Genomic DNA, 16,969 nt, shown 5'->3' with positions numbered 1-16,969 from the left:
CAAGGCCAAAGGTTGCTGAGAAGATGCCACGATTTTGAACTTTGTTGTCTTCAACAGCGAATAAGCTTTCTTAAGGAATATACCCATAACCCTTTACCTTCTGAGAACAATAAGAAACTTACAATCTAGCAAGTAATAAAAAAACAACTAACTTGTCCACCAAGGTTTGCCAGTAGGCTTTGTCTTAGGGCATGGGCACAGAGGAAGAATATGTGGTGGAGAGTCCACTGCAGGTTTTAGTCACAGCAGAGTTGTCCTGCTTAATAACTTGGGATGGAATTTCAGCTGCGTATGCACCAAAAAAGTACCCCAGTCATGTGATGATTTGTAATGTAGACACCATTTGTTTTATTACTTGCCAAGTGTGAAGAGGTTGTATTCTGTGTTACGAGTCACATGACTGGGATACATTTTTTGGCGCATAGGCAGCTCAAAGATGCCCCCACCCTATTACCGTAATTGTAGCGTATTACTCCTGCTGGCTCTGGATCCCAACTGCCATACTAAACGCCAGTCTCGATAAATTTCCGCTTTTGCTTTTTATATATAGAAATGATAAAGTGCTATGTCTTTTCATTTAGATGATATTCGACCCTACCATGACCAGAAAGAAAAAGAAGAAGAAGAAGCCCTTCATGTTGGATGAAGAAGGAGGCGAACAGCCCGTGGAGGAGACACAGGTTCCCGAAACAAAAGAAGTGGAACCCGAACCTGTGGAAGAGAAGGATTTTGACCTGGATGACGAGTCTTTTAGGAAAAAAGGTAATGTAAAGATATCTTATATGCTGTGTTGGCCATCAGGGTAGGAATGTTTTCTCACAGACTACACAGCTCGTTCTGCTGGTGGAGGAGCATGTGACCAGATCCGTCCATTATCTTCATCCAATGGAAAAGCAGCTTTTCCATATGATTGTTTTTCACATCAAGAAGAGTGATGGATAAGTCTGGTCCCATATTGCTCCATCAGTAGCCTACTTAAGGGCAGGAGAGCTAGTCATCCTGTGAGACTGAGAGAAAGGAGGGAAACCTGCAATACCTGTAGTAACTGCCACACAATTATGTCCAAACACATTTGTTAAAATATAAGGTGGCCCACCTCTTTAAGATGACCACCTATAATTAAAGTTACCTCTCCCCCATATTCATTACATAAACATCCATTTATGCCAAAATCGGTAGCTTTAAGTGATCTTCGTCTTTGTGTGGCCTATAGGTTCATGAACAGAAATTTTACCTGGCACCTTAAAAGGGAATCTGTCAGTAGGCTCAACCCTCCTATATCGGCATGTAGGTCATAGGAAGCTGAATACAACTATACCTTGGTATCTGCGATCGGGTGTCTTCTTCCAGTGGAATCCACTTTTTCCTTATTTGTAAATGAGCTGTTAAGATCTATAGACCAGGCACTGATCTACCTGGGAATCGGCCCCCAGAGATCATTATAAATAAAGGGGGTGTTACCAGTGTGAGAAATGTAATGGTCGCGCTCCTGATCTCACTGCAGAGCTGTGTGTGCTTATAACTGACCATTTCAATCCTATCTTATCCAAAACTTTCCCCACCCGAAAATCCTGCATTATTGCTCGGGTCTATTGCAAAGTTACTTCAGTATTATTCCTTTTCTAGATGCCCCAGATGATCTGGATGACTTAAATTTCTTCAACCAGAAGAAAAAGAAAAAGAAAACTAAAAAGTTTGATCTGGATGAAGCAGAGGAAGGTGTAAAGGTACCTGGAATTATTACTTGAATTTGTGCTATGTGAACGTTTATTTGGCAACTATATTGTAATTACCGAGAGTGAATTATGTTAGAATAATATTTTTTTGTGGTTTTATTGTTTTGTATTGTTTTCCCTTCTGTTGTTGTTTGGCCTTGTGATATCAAGGATCTGTCCTCAAGATTGGTCATCAATTTGGGTCGTTGGGAGTCCTACACCCGGTACCTCCCCCCAGTCATCAACTGTTGTCCGATCCTGATGTAAACATTCAAAGTACCCGAATCAGCATGGCTCCGTTTGCTGGTTAGTGGTGACTGCCGAAAGCTGCAGTGCATCTCCTGCTTAGCCACGGTCCGTACACGGTGAACAGAGCCATGCCGTTCATCTCTGTTCACTGTTTACTTCTGGTTGCTGACAGAGGGGGGATAGGCACCTCTACCAATTTCATATCGGTAACAATTCTTAAAGATGGGTCCCCAATATGACAAGGCCGAAACAGTCTTGCAGTTTTCCCGCAGGCCACTAAACTTCCTAATAGGCTGATACTTCCTGATCTGTAGAGATGACCTTTCAGGCGTTCTTGTTATCACAGGTAGGATTAGAATGGCAGGTAAGGCCCCTTTCACTCATCAGTTTTTTTGCCATCAGTTGCAATCTGTCGAATTTTGAAAATAACGGATCCGGCGACTGATGTCACTGGATCCGTTTTTCTCTCATAGACTTGTATTAGCGACGGATGGCCTCACGTTTCATCCGTCGTTCGCCGGATCCGTTAAAAATTGTTTGTCCGGTGGCCGGAGATAACTGACATACTAACGTTTTTTGTGTCCTTCAAAAAAACGGACAGCGATGGATCCGTCGATGTCCGTCGTTTGCTAGAATAGTGACTGAATCTAGCAACGGATTCCGTTTTTTTTTTTTTTTTTTTTACTAAGCATGCTCCAATCCAATTAGCCAGATCCGCTAGTCGGATCCATCGAAAAAAGAATCCGTCGAATCAGTTTCTCACAATCAGCGACGGATCCGTTGATCCAACGGATTGTGACTGACGGCAAAAAACACACACAATAAGTATAGGCCACCATTCTGTCCTACTTCTCACGCTCCTCTTCATATGTTATCAAGCATGCAAACGCCACCTTGTCTGCGCTTTGTACACTTGGCTGCAGGGAGCCAAATCTATAAGCTGCTGTTCATGGATCACCAGCTTCGGCAAGATGTCCCCATAGTCACTGGAAGAAAATATCATTGCAAACTGAAATGCAGAAAGCAATGTTTGATTCAAAGAAACTGAACAACTTTGTAAGCGAATTGCTTTTAAAGAGGTTTCCAACAAATGACACTACAATAATTAAGGGTTATTCCCACAATGATATTATTTTTCATAGTGCAGCGGACATGTGCACTTAAAGAATATAGGCTAAGTCTAACAAAGTTTTCTTGTATTAGTTTTTTTTTTTCCCATGTGCTCCTTTGTGCATCCCTGCCCGGTGCCTTAACTTAGCTGAACACTGCGGGGAGAAAATGAGCTTTATTTACCCCCCACCAGCTTCCAGGTTTCAGTCACAGGGGAGGCGCTGCCACGGGTTCGGTCACTATTGAGTATGCAGAGCGCCAGCTGTACCCGTTTCTCGTGCACTGACTGACCGCAGCTCTGCATTAGGGCCAGGGGGCGCTTTTACAGCTGCTGCCTTGTATACTCAGAATAGCAACTTAACCCGCGCCGCCCCCATGACTGCTATCAGAATGCTGCTGGGGAATAAGCAGCGTTCGGTTTATTGCGGGCGCCAAGCAGGTTTAACCTGCAGATTAACCCCATATTTGCAGGTTAATAGCGTTTTTCTAATGAGAGGTTCCCTTTAAAAGGTTTTATACTGTGACCCATTAGTCTTTGGTCACACCAATAACCTTCACCACTGATATTTGATACATTATCAATGTAATCTTCTTTTAGAATACAGTTTTTGTCTGTGCCCTCTATGCCCCTGTACACAACTGTCTGAATGACTTGGTCCGTCTTTGACATTATCATAGCTGCACATGTGTTTTTCCAGCATTGATCTGTTAGCTAGCTTCCAGCACGGCACAACTGTCCTGCACTTCACTGTGCCTCCGCTGCAGAGCTTGCTTAAAATAAGCAGGCCGACAGAGCCGAGACCAGATGGTGTGAGGTGTTTGACGCCTGCTGCTGACCAATCGGTAGCGTGAAATGCCCCTCTGATGCATATGGTAGAAAATGATTCTGCTTTGTGCATCAACACAGCAGCTTTGCAGTTTTTTAGCATCAATCCGTCTGCATCAGGCATCAAACACAGCTCAACCCTGCTTGTCACCTCTGCTTTGCCTATAGTACTGTATAAGTGTGAAGGATCGCACTAGTGGGTGTAAATCTCTTGCTCAGAAAAACCTTCGGCACTTGAAATAATACATAGGATGAGGTGATTCCAAAAACGAATGTGTGAATTGAGCCAACACATGATGAGCAGATTTTGGCTATATAGCCTTTTCGAGGGATATCTATGACGTGTCTGTTGGCATTCATAAGGTACTGTGCTGTGAGTCACATGTAGATCCCGTAGTGGCGTTGTCTGGCATTTGTGAGAGGCTGCCTCTATTACAAGCTCCGTTTTGTGGACAAAGCTGAGTGCAGGACTGTTGAGATCTGGTGGAAACCAGCTAATAGATGATGTAAAAACACACATACAGCTATGTAGATGGCTGAAGATGCAATCTTTCAGCCAGAGCTGTGTACAGGACCATTTAGTACACAGAAAAATATACTGTATTCTAAAAGTAAGGCTGCTTTCACACATCAGGCTTTTTGTTTCAGGCTAAATCCGGCTCTCGGGAGAAAAAAACGGAACCGGAAAAAAATAAAAACCGGATCCGGTTTTTCCCCCATTGACTTGTATTAGCGCCGGATTGCGCCAGATGGCCCAGCGTTCCTTCTGGTTTGATGCCGGATCCGGCGTACACTCTATTCCAGCGTCTGGAAAAAATGTCTACTGGAACCACCAGCGAAAAAGCCTGAAGCGCCGGCTGTTTGCTAGAATGGAAGCCTATGGGAGCCGGAAGGTGCCGGATGCAGAAAATGGCGGATCCGGCGGCCTGATCCGGTTTTTTAAACTGAGCATGCTCCAATTTTTTTTTTTCATCCAATAATCCAGATAGGCTAGCCGGATCCGTCAAAAAAACGGATCCGTCACATCAGTTTTTCACAATCTGCGCAGGATCCAGTTTTTCCAACATTCGCCGGATTTAGCCTGAAACAAAAAACCTGATGTGTGAAAGTAGCCTAAATTACACTCCGTCAGTAGTGGTGGCAGAACTATGCTGCGCTGCGCATGATCTACCAGGAGCACTGCAACTACAGCAGGATAGATACCATGACAACTGGAGGGTGCATAAACCAGGTGGGGCATCCTTAGGAGGGTGGTGTGTGAAAGGATTGGAGGGGGCAGAGTTAAAAATGAGTTCTATTACCAAATTATAAGTATGCAAATTGCCTCTTGAGAGAGGAAGAGGACTTGAACTCTAGTGCCACCTGTTAGAAGTAACAATCTTATTACATTCGATATAGACTCTTTAATGAGCCTTGCCGTATGACTTGGTACAAAAGCCAAACCAGAGTCTTAACTTGTAGACATCTGTTTCGGGGAGTTTCCCCTATCAAGCGTAAAGCATTGGAACTGATTTGGTTGTATGAAAGGGAGGCTTGTGACTGGTGTCTAAGGGGCAACGTGTCTTCTTGTGTAGTGACATTCCAGTGTAAAGAAACTTTAAGGCCATTCAATGCTCCTCTGGCAAGGATAGTTAAAGGGTCGATATATTCTTTTGCTATTGCTGCTTGCAATAGTTGGCACAAGAGTTCAAGTCCTCTTCCTCTCTGAAGAGACAATATGGATATTTAATTTCCCAGGTGGGCATTACATGGCCTATTTGTCTCTTCACACTGGCATGTTAGGCACGTCAATCTCCACAAGGAAATTTGCTCCTTAGTCCTCATTATAACACCACATTGTGATTTTGGGAATACCCCTATGATGTCTAATCAGTTGTGGTCTTGTGACAGATGGCTTTCTCTGCTTATAACTCCCTTAAACACTGGACTTTCTATGGAATAGATTAGGAGGAGTTGATTGCAACTACACTAGTTGATAAATGTCATACATTTATAAATAATAATAATTTGGAGCTTATCCATGGTGTTTGACCTATGATTGGTCTTAAAGGGAATCTTATCACCAGGTTTTTTGCTACCTCCTCTATAAGTAGGAAAACAGACCCTAATTCCCACCATGTATCACTTAATTTACTAGGTGCAGCAGTTGTGACACAGTTCTTACATGTAGAATGTAGTAGATCTGAGAAATTTAACCTCACCCACGTCAGGCTTTCTATGTACATTGTCTATTGGCAGTGAGCTGCTCAACACAGGAGGGAGTAGAGTCAGATGACTTGGTGTGAGGCAGCTAGTCACCACAATCCTGTCCTAGTGATAAAACCTTCATTGTATGTAAACAGCACACAGCCTTATAACTGACACATCATTGCACTCAGTGTTTCAGCCTCTACCTCATGCTGTCCTTGGATTACATAAAGAAATCCATCAACAGGTTTTTGCTAAGTGCCCCATTCAAATTCAAATTTTCCTAATGTTTACTTCACAGAATCTGAAGATCGAGTCTGATACTCAGGACGCCTCCGAGTCCCAAGATGATGATTTTGAATTCCCGTTAACAAAGAAGAAAAAAAAGAAAAATGTTAAATTCCCAGATCATGATGACACCAGTGAAAAAGATGAAGGTACGTGTGAAGGTGGTATTTGAAAAAAATTTTGTGATATGACTGCAAGTTATGACAATATTGCGTTACACATTACAGCCTTCGAAGAGGAAGACAATAAAAAAGACTATGGCATTTCCTTTAGTTCTCAGCATGGACCGGCATGGGCTGGAACTGAAAGGGACTACACGTACGATGAGGTGAGTGCTAGATCACTGGGCTGATATAAAAGTGACGAAGTTACCACTAAAATCACGGCAGAAATCTTGTACAGCAAACTTTTGGGTATGAAGAATATTAGCAGCTCTTAACCCCTTAATGTAACATGACACATAAGTTCGTCAGTGTTGGGACGCCTGTGGTTGGAGAGCGGTATTGCTGTGTCTGTAAAAGTCCTGTCTATCAAGGTATAAAAATGATTAAATCCATATGATAAAAGCTGTGGCAAGTAGAAGGAAAGCAAACGCCATGACAGAATTACTATGTAAATGTTGTATGCACTCCAAATTATCCTTAAAATTGTCAGCTTGTCATGCTAAAAAGCAGGTCGTTGCACAGCCCAATTGATGGAAACAAAAATGTTACAAGTCTAGGAAAATGATGACGCAAGCTGAAAACTTTTTTTTTTTTCTTAATCTCTTTAAAATAAAAAAAATAAAAAATGATTTGTAACTTTGCAATCACCATAATCAATGACCTGGAGAATCATGTTTCCAGGCAATTATTAGAGTACAACAAATAGCGTAAATACAAAGCCCCCAAAACAATGGCAAAATTGTATTTTTCTCACCATTTCATCTTACTCAGAATTTTTATTCTCGCTTTTTGGTACAGTGTAAAGTAATTGATACTATTCAAAATTAAAGCTTGTTTTGCGAAAAACAAGCCCTCCTCCTTATAGAAAAATAAAACCGTTATGGCTCTTAGAAGAAGTAAATAATGCAAACCTAAAATTGAAAATTGGCTGCGTCCTTTAAAGGGAACCTGTCACCCCGTTTTTTGAGATTGAGCTATAAATACTGTTAAATAGGGCCTGCGCTGTGTGTTCCTATAGTGTATGTAGTGTACCCTGATTCCCCACCTATGCTGAGAAATAACTTACCAAAGTCGCCGTTTTCGCCTGTCAATCAGGCTGGTCAGGTCGGGAGGGCGTGGTGACATCGCTGGTTCTTCCTCAGCTTTACGTTGGTGGCGTAGTGGTGAACAAGCAGCGCGCGATCTGCGCTGTCATCCCTTTCGTCGGTGGGGGCGGCCATCTTCCTGGGGCCGCGCGTGCGCAGATCGAGTGCTCTGCTGCACGGGGCTTCAGGAAAATGGCCGCGGGATGCCGCGCGTGCGCATTAGAGATCGCGGCGGCCATTTTCCCAAAGCCGAGTTTGCATCTCGGCTTTGGGAAAATGGCCGCCGCGATCTCTAATGCGCACACGCGGCATCCCGCGGCCATTTTCCTGAAGCCCCGTGCAGCAGAGCACTCGATCTGCGCACGCGCGGCCACAGGAAGATGGCCGCCCCCACCGACGAAAGGGATGACAGCGCAGATCGCGCGCTGCTTGTTCACCACTACGCCACCAACGTAAAGCTGAGGAAGAACCAGCGATGTCACCACGCCCTCCCGACCTGACCAGCCTGATTGACAGGCGAAAACGGCGACTTTGGTAAGTTATTTCTCAGCATAGGTGGGGAATCGGGGTACACTACATACACTATAGGAACACACAGCGCAGGCCCTATTTAACAGTATTTATAGCTCAATCTCAAAAAATGGGGTGACAGGTTCCCTTTAAGAGTTAATACATGTATGTAAATATTTCTGGAAGCTTCCAGAATGGAGTTAAAAGCCAGAAGAGTGACTTACCAGCACATAAGTTTGGGCCATACACAGGGCTGTAGAATCCTCAATTTTCCTGAGTCCTGACTCAGATTTCAACTCCGACCCCACAACACTGGTCACTACTGAGCATGTCCAAAAAGTGCAGCACAGATTCATCTCCACTACGACTCCACAGCACTGGTCACTACTGAGCATGTCCATAAAGTGCAGCACAGATTCATCTCCACTACAACTCCACAGCACTGGTCACTACTGAGCATGCCCATAAAGTGCAGCACAGATTCATCAGAGGATACATTTTGTGAGGTAAAATTGTTTAAAAACAGTGAAATATTTTAACTCACAAAATGAATCCTCTGTGATCCCCTTCTGTAATGTCAGTATTGTCTTTTGCTTCCTCCCCTGCCCAGGAGATGTGGTATGCTCCGTACACGGTCAGACAGACAATTTTTAAAATGAACTTTCGTTCATGGGAAAACCCCTTCAATGTGACCGGGTTCCTCTGAGGCTGCGTACAGCGTATACAGTGTGTGTGGTGCTTATTGCATATACAGTGTGTGTATGTGTGGTGCTTATTGCACATACAGTGTGTGTGGTGCATACGGCGTATGCGGTGTGTGTGGTGTATACGATGTGTGTGTGGTGCATATGGCTTATACCGTGTGCGTGTGTGGTGCGACGGTGTTCCGCTGGTGGTACTGCGCAAGAGGCTGGTACCACCAGCAGTTTCCATATTAAGACACCCATCATTTGGGTGTCCCAATATGGCGGTCGGTGAACTTCCGCTGCTTGGAATTCTGGGATCCTGACACATCTGCATGGAACAGGATGTGAAGACATTACAAGGTAAGTATACAGTGGGGCAAAAAAGTATTTAGTCAGTCAGCAATAGTGCAAGTTCCACCACTTAAAAAGATGAGAGGCGTCTGTAATTTACATCATAGGTAGACCTCAACTATGGGAGACAAACTGAGGAAAAAAAATCCAGAAAATCACATTGTCTGTTTTTTTTATCATTTTTTTTGCATATTATGGTGGAAAATAAGTATTTGGTCAGAAACAAAATTTCATCTCAATACTTTGTAATATATCCTTTGTTGGCAATGACAGAGGTCAAACGTTTTCTGTAAGTCTTCACAAGGTTGCCACACACTGTTGTTGGTATGTTGGCCCATTCTTCCATGCAGATCTCCTCTAGAGCAGTGATGTTTTTGGCTTTTCGCTTGGCAACACGGACTTTCAACTCCCTCCAAAGGTTTTCTATAGGGTTGAGATCTGGAGACTGGCTAGGCCACTCCAGGACCTTGAAATGCTTCTTACGAAGCCACTCCTTCGTTGCCCTGGCGGTGTGCTTTGGATCATTGTCATGTTGAAAGACCCAGCCACGTTTAATCTTCAATGCCCTTGCTGATGGAAGGAGGTTTGCACTCAAAATCTCACGATACATGGCCCATTCATTCTTTCATGTACCCGGATCAGTCGTCCTGGCCCCTTTGCAGAGAAACAGCCCCAGAGCATGATGTTTCCACCACCATGCTTTACAGTAGGTATGGTGTTTGATGGATGCAACTCAGTATTCTTTTTCCTCCAAACACGACAAGTTGTGTTTCTACCAAACAGTTCCAGTTTGGTTTCATCAGACCATAGGACATTCTCCCAAAACTCCTCTGGATCATCCAAATGCTCTCTAGCAAACTTCAGACGGGCCCGGACATGTACTGGCTTAAGCATTGGGACATGTCTGGCACTGCAGGATCTGAGTCCATGGCGGCGTAGTGTGTTACTTATGGTAGGCCTTGTTACATTGGTCCCAGCTCTCTGCAGTTCATTCACTAGGTTCCCCCGCGTGGTTCTGGGATTTTTGCTCACCGTTCTTGTGATCATTCTGACCCCACGGGGTGGGATTTTGCGTGGAGCCCCAGATCGAGGGAGATTATCAGTGGTCTTGTATGTCTTCCATTTTCTAATTATTGCTCCCACTGTTGATTTCTTCACTCCAAGCTGGTTGGCTATTGCAGATTCAGTCTTCCCAGCCTGGTGCAGGGCTACAATTTTGTTTCTGGTGTCCTTTGACAGCTCTTTGGTCTTCACCATAGTGGAGTTTGGAGTCAGACTGTTTGAGGGTGTGCACAGGTGTCTTTTTATACTGATAACAAGTTTAAACAGGTGCCATTACTACAGGTAATGAGTGGAGGAAAGAGGAGACTCTTAAAGAAGAAGTTACAGGTCTGTGAGAGCCAGAAATCTTGATTGTTTGTTTCTGAACAAATACTTATTTTCCACCATAATATGCAAAAAAATGATAAAAAAAACAGACAATGTGATTTTCTGGATTTTTTTTCTCAGTTTGTCTCCCATAGTTGAGGTCTACCTATGATGTAAATTACAGACGCCTCTCATCTTTTTAAGTGGTGGAACTTGCACTATTGCTGACTGACTAAATACTTTTTTGCCCCACTGTATATTAAGATCTCAGCCCAGGAACATTTTATTTAAACACATCCAATTGTGGAACTTATTATTATTCCAAGATCTATAGATTAAAATGAACTATCGTTCGTGGGAAAATCCATTTTAAATGTTTCTGTAAAGCTAGGTTCATGCTAAAATAGTGGGTAACATTGCCTGGTCACCTAATGGGCTTCTTACTGTAGTTTTGATGAAATGGCTGTTTACTCCTTGATAAAGTCACGCTATATACCTTGTATTCATGAGATCTTACTATAACCAGTCCCTGCCGTTAATTGACAGTCTCTGCCTACACTGTGCCTTGGTCGAAAGCTTGGCAGGGGCAGAGTTAGACAAAGCTACTCATTGAGAGGACTAGCACAGCTACAGCAAATAAAAAAGTTATTTTTATCAAAACTACAGCAAAGAACTCCATAAATGACACAAACCCTGGAATCAGGATCTCTGTCTCTAAATTATGCTGCCCTCAGATCGGATACTGTGAACCTAGAGACAGATTCCATTTAGTTCTATTGATGAACAAGATGTTCAATAGACGGTATCCACACAGCAAATTAATAAAACACAGCTAAGACCCGGAGAAGACGTAGTTTAGAGGGTCCAAGCCAGGGGCATGCTGCATGTGAAAATCACAATGTAAGGACTGGTAAAGTCCTGTAGATACAGGGCCAAAGCTATAGTACTGGGTTGTAACATACAGTGTCTGGAAACATACCGTATATACTCGAGTATAAGCCGAGATTTTCGGGCTGAAAGTGCCCCCCTCGGCTTATACTCGAGTCACGGTAGTGGTGGGGTCGGCGGGTGAGGGGGAGAGGGCGCTGAGGCATACTTACCTAGTCCCAGCGATCCTCGCGCTGTCCCTGCCTTCCTCCCCGTCTTCTGTGCTGCAGCGTCTTCCCCTCTTCAGCGGTCACGTGGGACCGCTCATTAGAGATATGAATAAGCGGCTCCACCTCCCATAGGGGCGGAGCCGCCTATTCATTTCTCTAATCAGCGGTGCCGGTGACCGCTGACAGGAAGATGCTGCAGCACAGAAGACGGGGAGGAAGGCAGGGACAGCGCGAGGATCGCCAGGACTAGGTGAGTATGTTATATTCACCTGTCCGCGTTCCAGCCGCCGGGCGTCGCTCCATCTTCCCGGCGCCTCCATCTTCCCGGCGTCTGCGCTCTGACTGTTCAGGCAGAGGGCGCGATGACGCATATAGTGTGCGCGGCGCCCTCTGCCTGATCAGTCAGAGCAGAGACGCCGGGAAGATGGAGGCGCCGGGACCGGACGCTGGGAGCTGCAATCAAGGGAGGTGAGTATGTGGTTTTTTTTTTTATTGCAGCAGCGGCAGCACAGATTTATGTGCAGCATCTATGGGGGCAGTATGAACGGCACACAGCACTATATGGGGGCAGTATGAACGGCACACAGCACTATATGGGGGCAGTATGAACGGCACACAGCACTATATGGGGGCAGTATGAACGGCACACAGCACTATATGGGGGCAGTATGAACGGCACACAGCACTATATGGGGGCAGTATGAACGGCACTCAGCACTATATGGGGGCAGTATGAACGGCACACAGCACTATATGGGGGCAGTATGAACGGCACACAGCACTATATGGGGGCAGTATGAACGGCACACAGCACTATATGGGGGCAGTATGAACGGCACACAGCACTATATGGGGGCAGTATGAACGGCACACAGCACTATATGGGGGCAGTATGAACGGCACACAGCACTATATGGGGGCAGTATGAACGGCACACAGCACTATATGGGGGCAGTATGAACGGCACACAGCACTATATGAGGCATCTGTGCAGCATCTATGGGGGCAGTATGAACGGCACACAGCACTATATGAGGCATCTGTGCAGCATCTATGGGGGCAGTATGAACGGCACACAGCACTATATGGGGGCAGTATGAACGGCACACAGCACTATATGGGGGCAGTATGAACGGCACACAGCACTATATGGGGCATCTGTGCAGCATCTATGGGGGCAGTATGAACGGCACACAGCACTATATGGGGCATCTGTGCAGCATCTATGGGGCAGTATGAACGGCACACAGCACTATATGGGGCATCTGTGCAGCATCTATGGGGCAGTATGAACGGCACACAGCACTATATGGGGCATCTGTGCAGCATCTATGGGGCAATATGAACGGTGCAGAGCACTATATGGCACAGCTATGGGGAAATAATGATCTATTTTTATTTTTGAAATTCACCGGTAAATGCTACATTTCCACCCTAGGCTTATACTCGAGTCAATAAGTTTTCCCAGTTTTTTGTGGCAAAATTAGGGGGGTCGGCTTATACTCGGGTCGGCTTATACTCGAGTATATACGGTACATATTTTATATTCTGATGATGACAGCATGTTCACTGATTACCAATTCTATTTCTTTCAGCTTCTTAACAGAGTTTTTAACATAATGCGGGAGAAAAATCCAGACATGGTAGCCGGAGAAAAAAGAAAATTTGTCATGAAGCCTCCCCAAGTAGTCCGAGTAGGCACAAAGAAAACTTCATTTGTGAACTTCACAGATATTTGCAAACTGTAAGTGCTTAATTTTTATGTATTCCATATATTGCATTATTTGCAGTCTCATTTTCAGTAGCATTATTAATTCTACATATGTTTGACTGTTTTCAGATTGCATCGTCAGCCGAAACATTTACTGGCTTTCCTATTAGCTGAATTGGGTACCAGGTATGTAAGACAAAAAATAAAACCCCAAAAAATATCATTGTATGATTTTTTAAATAGTTAAATTGAAATTTATTGCATGAAATAAGTATTTGATCACCTACCAACCAGCAAGAATTCTGGCTCTCCCAGACCTGTTAGCTTTTCTTTAAGATGCCCTCCTACTCTGCACTCATTACCTGTATTAATTGCACCTGTTTGAACACATTACCTGTATAAAAGACACCTGTCCGCACACTCGGTCACACTCCAACCTCTCCCCATGTCCAAACAGCTGTCTAAGGGCACCAGGGACAAAATTGTAGACCTGCACAAAGCTGGGATGGGCTACGGGGCGATAGGCAAGCAGCTTGAGAGACGGCAACAACTGTTGGCACAATTATTAGAAAATGGAAGAAACACAAGATGACTGTCAATCTTCCTGCATGCTAAATCTCGTCTCGTGGGTTATGGGTGATTGAGGAAGGTAAGGAATCAGCCCAAAACAACATAGGAGAACCTGGTTAATTACCTAAAGAGAGCTAGGACCACAGTCTCAAACATTACCATTAGTAACACACGCAAGGTCCCCTTGCTCACTCCAGCACATGGTCAGGCCTATTTGAAGTTTTCCAATGACCATCTCGATGATCCAGAGGAAGAATAAAAAGAATGAGTACAACCCCAAGAACATCGTCCCAACCATGAAGCATGGTTGGGAAAGCTTCTTACTTTGGAGATGTTTTTCTGCAAATAGGACAGAAAGCACCATATTGAAGGGAGGATAGATGGGGTCATGTATCGCAAGATTTTGGCCAACAACCTCCTTCCCTTATTAAGAGCATTGAAGATGGGTCGTGGCTGGGTCTTTTGGCATGGCAATGACCTGAAACACACACCCAGGGCAACTAAGGAGTGGCTCCGTAAGAAGCATTTTAAGGTCCTGGAGTGGCTTAACCAGTCTACAGACCTAAACACAATGGAAAATGTTTGGAGGGAGCTGAAACTCAATGTTGCCCAGCCCCAAAACCTGAAAGTTCTGGAGAAGATCTGTATGGAGGAGTGAGAGAAAATACCTGCTGCAGTGTGTGCAAACTTGGTCAAGAACTACAGAAAACCGTTGACCTCTTAATTGCAAACAAAGGTTTCTGTACTAAATATTAAGTTCTGTCTTTCTATTGCAAAAAAATTATGTAAAAATTATAAATTGTGATTTTTCTGGATAGATATATATATATATATATATATATATATATATATATATATATTATAATTTTTTTTTTTTTTTTTTTAAGATTCCATCTATCACAGTTTGTGTATCTACGATAAAAATTACAGACCTCACTATTCTTTGTAGGTGGGAAAACTTGCAAAATTAGGCAGTGTATCAAATACTTATTTTCTCCTACGCCTCATTGGGGGACACAGGACCGTGGGTGTTATGCTGCTGCCACTAGGACACTAAGTTAACACACAAAGAATAGCTCCTCCCCTGCAGTATACACCCTCCTGCTCGCTCCAAGTGAAACCGTTCTTGCTTAGTGTGTGTAGGAGGCACTTGGGTCTGCTTTCACCGTTTTTATTTTTATTCTGTTTTTCCCTTAACGGAGCGAATGGTGGCGACGGATCCTTTCTAGGTTCCGATCTCCCCGAACCATCAACAGGCGAGAACGCGGAGCGTCCCTCCCTGTACCCTTTCCTGCACCATTGGATGCCAGCCCTGAGCTCACCTTACGGGCGACGGTTCCTTCGCGTTCCTATCTCCCCCCTCTATAGCAGGCGACCACATGGTGTAGCCCTCCATTTACCTCTCCTGGAGCCAGGTGCATAGCCGGACATGATGTTTATGGCGTCTGTGCAGCCCCCCCACTGCATCACCACTGTTACAGCGGATGATGGAAGGCGGCAGAATCTCTCCACCCCCTCCCTGACTATGGCGACGGTGGATTGAGCACCGGCCAACCGCATTTACCGTGAGTACACCTGCGGGGCCGAGGCGCTGGGGGGTCCTGGGATAAGGGAGGTCCGCATATACCTTAAAGCCCAGGTGCGTGGGTCATGTCTGTCCCCACAAATAGCGGCTGCGGCGCTGCAGGCCACAACCGCAAGCTTAAAATTTAGCCCCCGGCTTCTCTCTCGTCCAGGCCAGAACGTTGGCTCCGCCCACCGGTGGTTACCGCCGCCCACTCTCTGGTGCTTCTTGTTCTGTGAGAAGCGCCTTCTGTTCCTGATCTCGGCGGCCATCTTTGAACATCCACACGGCTGATGCTGCAGCGCTTCTCCAGCGTTTTGAATCACAGCTTCAGGGATTAGTGATTTCTGTGGACACATTGCAGACCTCCCCTGGGGACTCAAGACACAGGACCTGGGTAAGCTGCAGAAACATAGCTTAACCCTTCCCCTGCCAGTAAGCGCTCTCCTCAAGGCTACACTGTCTCAATCAAAGCATAACAAAATGTCTGGGAAAACCCACACTGTGTTTTTTGCTGCTTGTACCGCTTGTAAGGTATCAATTCCCGGGGTCACAATACTGCGTTAAGCACAGCTTGTGAACCGGTGGCTCCTCAGGAACCACCTGTTACTGATACCAGTGAGCCTGGTCACCCTGAGTGGGCTACCTCCCTTATCCGGTCTATGGCATCCCTGGCCAAAGCATTAGACTCTTTCCGAGACCCTTCCTCTAATCAGGGCACCTTTACGGATAACGCTTCCGATGATCAGAACCTCTTGTACACTAGGGGTCGTACCTTACCAAGGAGCTCTCACTCTTCCAGGAAAAGGACTCATGCCTTGTCCCCAGTCCATCACCGGGAATCGGGTTCTGAGAGTTCCATTTCTCGCTCCCCCTCCCTTGGGGCTAGTAGAGAACCTGGCTGAGGATGATTCTGAAACGTCCCTAGATCAGGAATTTCAACACGATCAGGAGACTCTCGACTCTCTCATTGAGTCAGTAAACAAGACCCTGAAGCTAGATGAGGAACCTTTTATCTAAAACGGATCATGCTGTGTCCTTTAGGAGGACCAAGCGGGCTCACAGAGTGTTCGCCAATCATCCCGAATTTAAGGAAATCGTTGAATCTCATAGGATCCGTCCAGATAAACGCTTCACAGGGCAAAAGCCCATGGAGTCAAAATATCCCTTTGCTCCTGATCTAAGAAAAGATTGGTCACAGTCTCCTCTGGTAGATCCTCCAGTATCGCGCCTAGCTACTAAATCTATTTTATCCTCTTCGGAGGGCGCCTCGATTCAAAGACCCCACCGATCGTCAGATCGACAATATGGCTTGTTCAGCTTTTGAAGCCTCAGCAGCCGCACTCTTTCCATCTTTTGCTGCTGTGGGTGGTTAAGGCTATGACCCTTTGGGCTGAGGTCTTGTCTTCAGCTGTTCTGGATACCAATCTCAAACCACCCAAGGAAGCAGACCTTGCTACTCAGATAGCCAGAGCTGGGGATTTTCTA

General features: G+C 45.1%; 1 protein-coding gene across 1 annotated transcript in view; it reads left to right on the top strand.

The window, feature by feature from the left end:
• Positions 1 to 16,969, top strand: part of EIF2S2 (eukaryotic translation initiation factor 2 subunit beta) — a 35,197-nt gene that overhangs the window by 7,571 nt on the left and 10,657 nt on the right. Inside the window, exons 2-7 of the mRNA XM_069751961.1 lie at positions 582 to 762; positions 1,627 to 1,727; positions 6,389 to 6,524; positions 6,603 to 6,703; positions 13,232 to 13,380; positions 13,477 to 13,533. Coding sequence (XP_069608062.1) covers positions 582 to 762; positions 1,627 to 1,727; positions 6,389 to 6,524; positions 6,603 to 6,703; positions 13,232 to 13,380; positions 13,477 to 13,533 — 725 coding nt within the window. The remainder of the gene's footprint in view (positions 1 to 581; positions 763 to 1,626; positions 1,728 to 6,388; positions 6,525 to 6,602; positions 6,704 to 13,231; positions 13,381 to 13,476; positions 13,534 to 16,969) is intronic.

This window comes from Ranitomeya imitator, chromosome 2 (assembly GCF_032444005.1).
Source record: "Ranitomeya imitator isolate aRanImi1 chromosome 2, aRanImi1.pri, whole genome shotgun sequence".
NCBI lineage: Eukaryota > Metazoa > Chordata > Amphibia > Anura > Dendrobatidae > Ranitomeya > Ranitomeya imitator.
The sequence above is the reverse complement of the archived record's forward strand: the minus strand, read 5'-3'. Positions and strand labels throughout refer to the sequence as shown.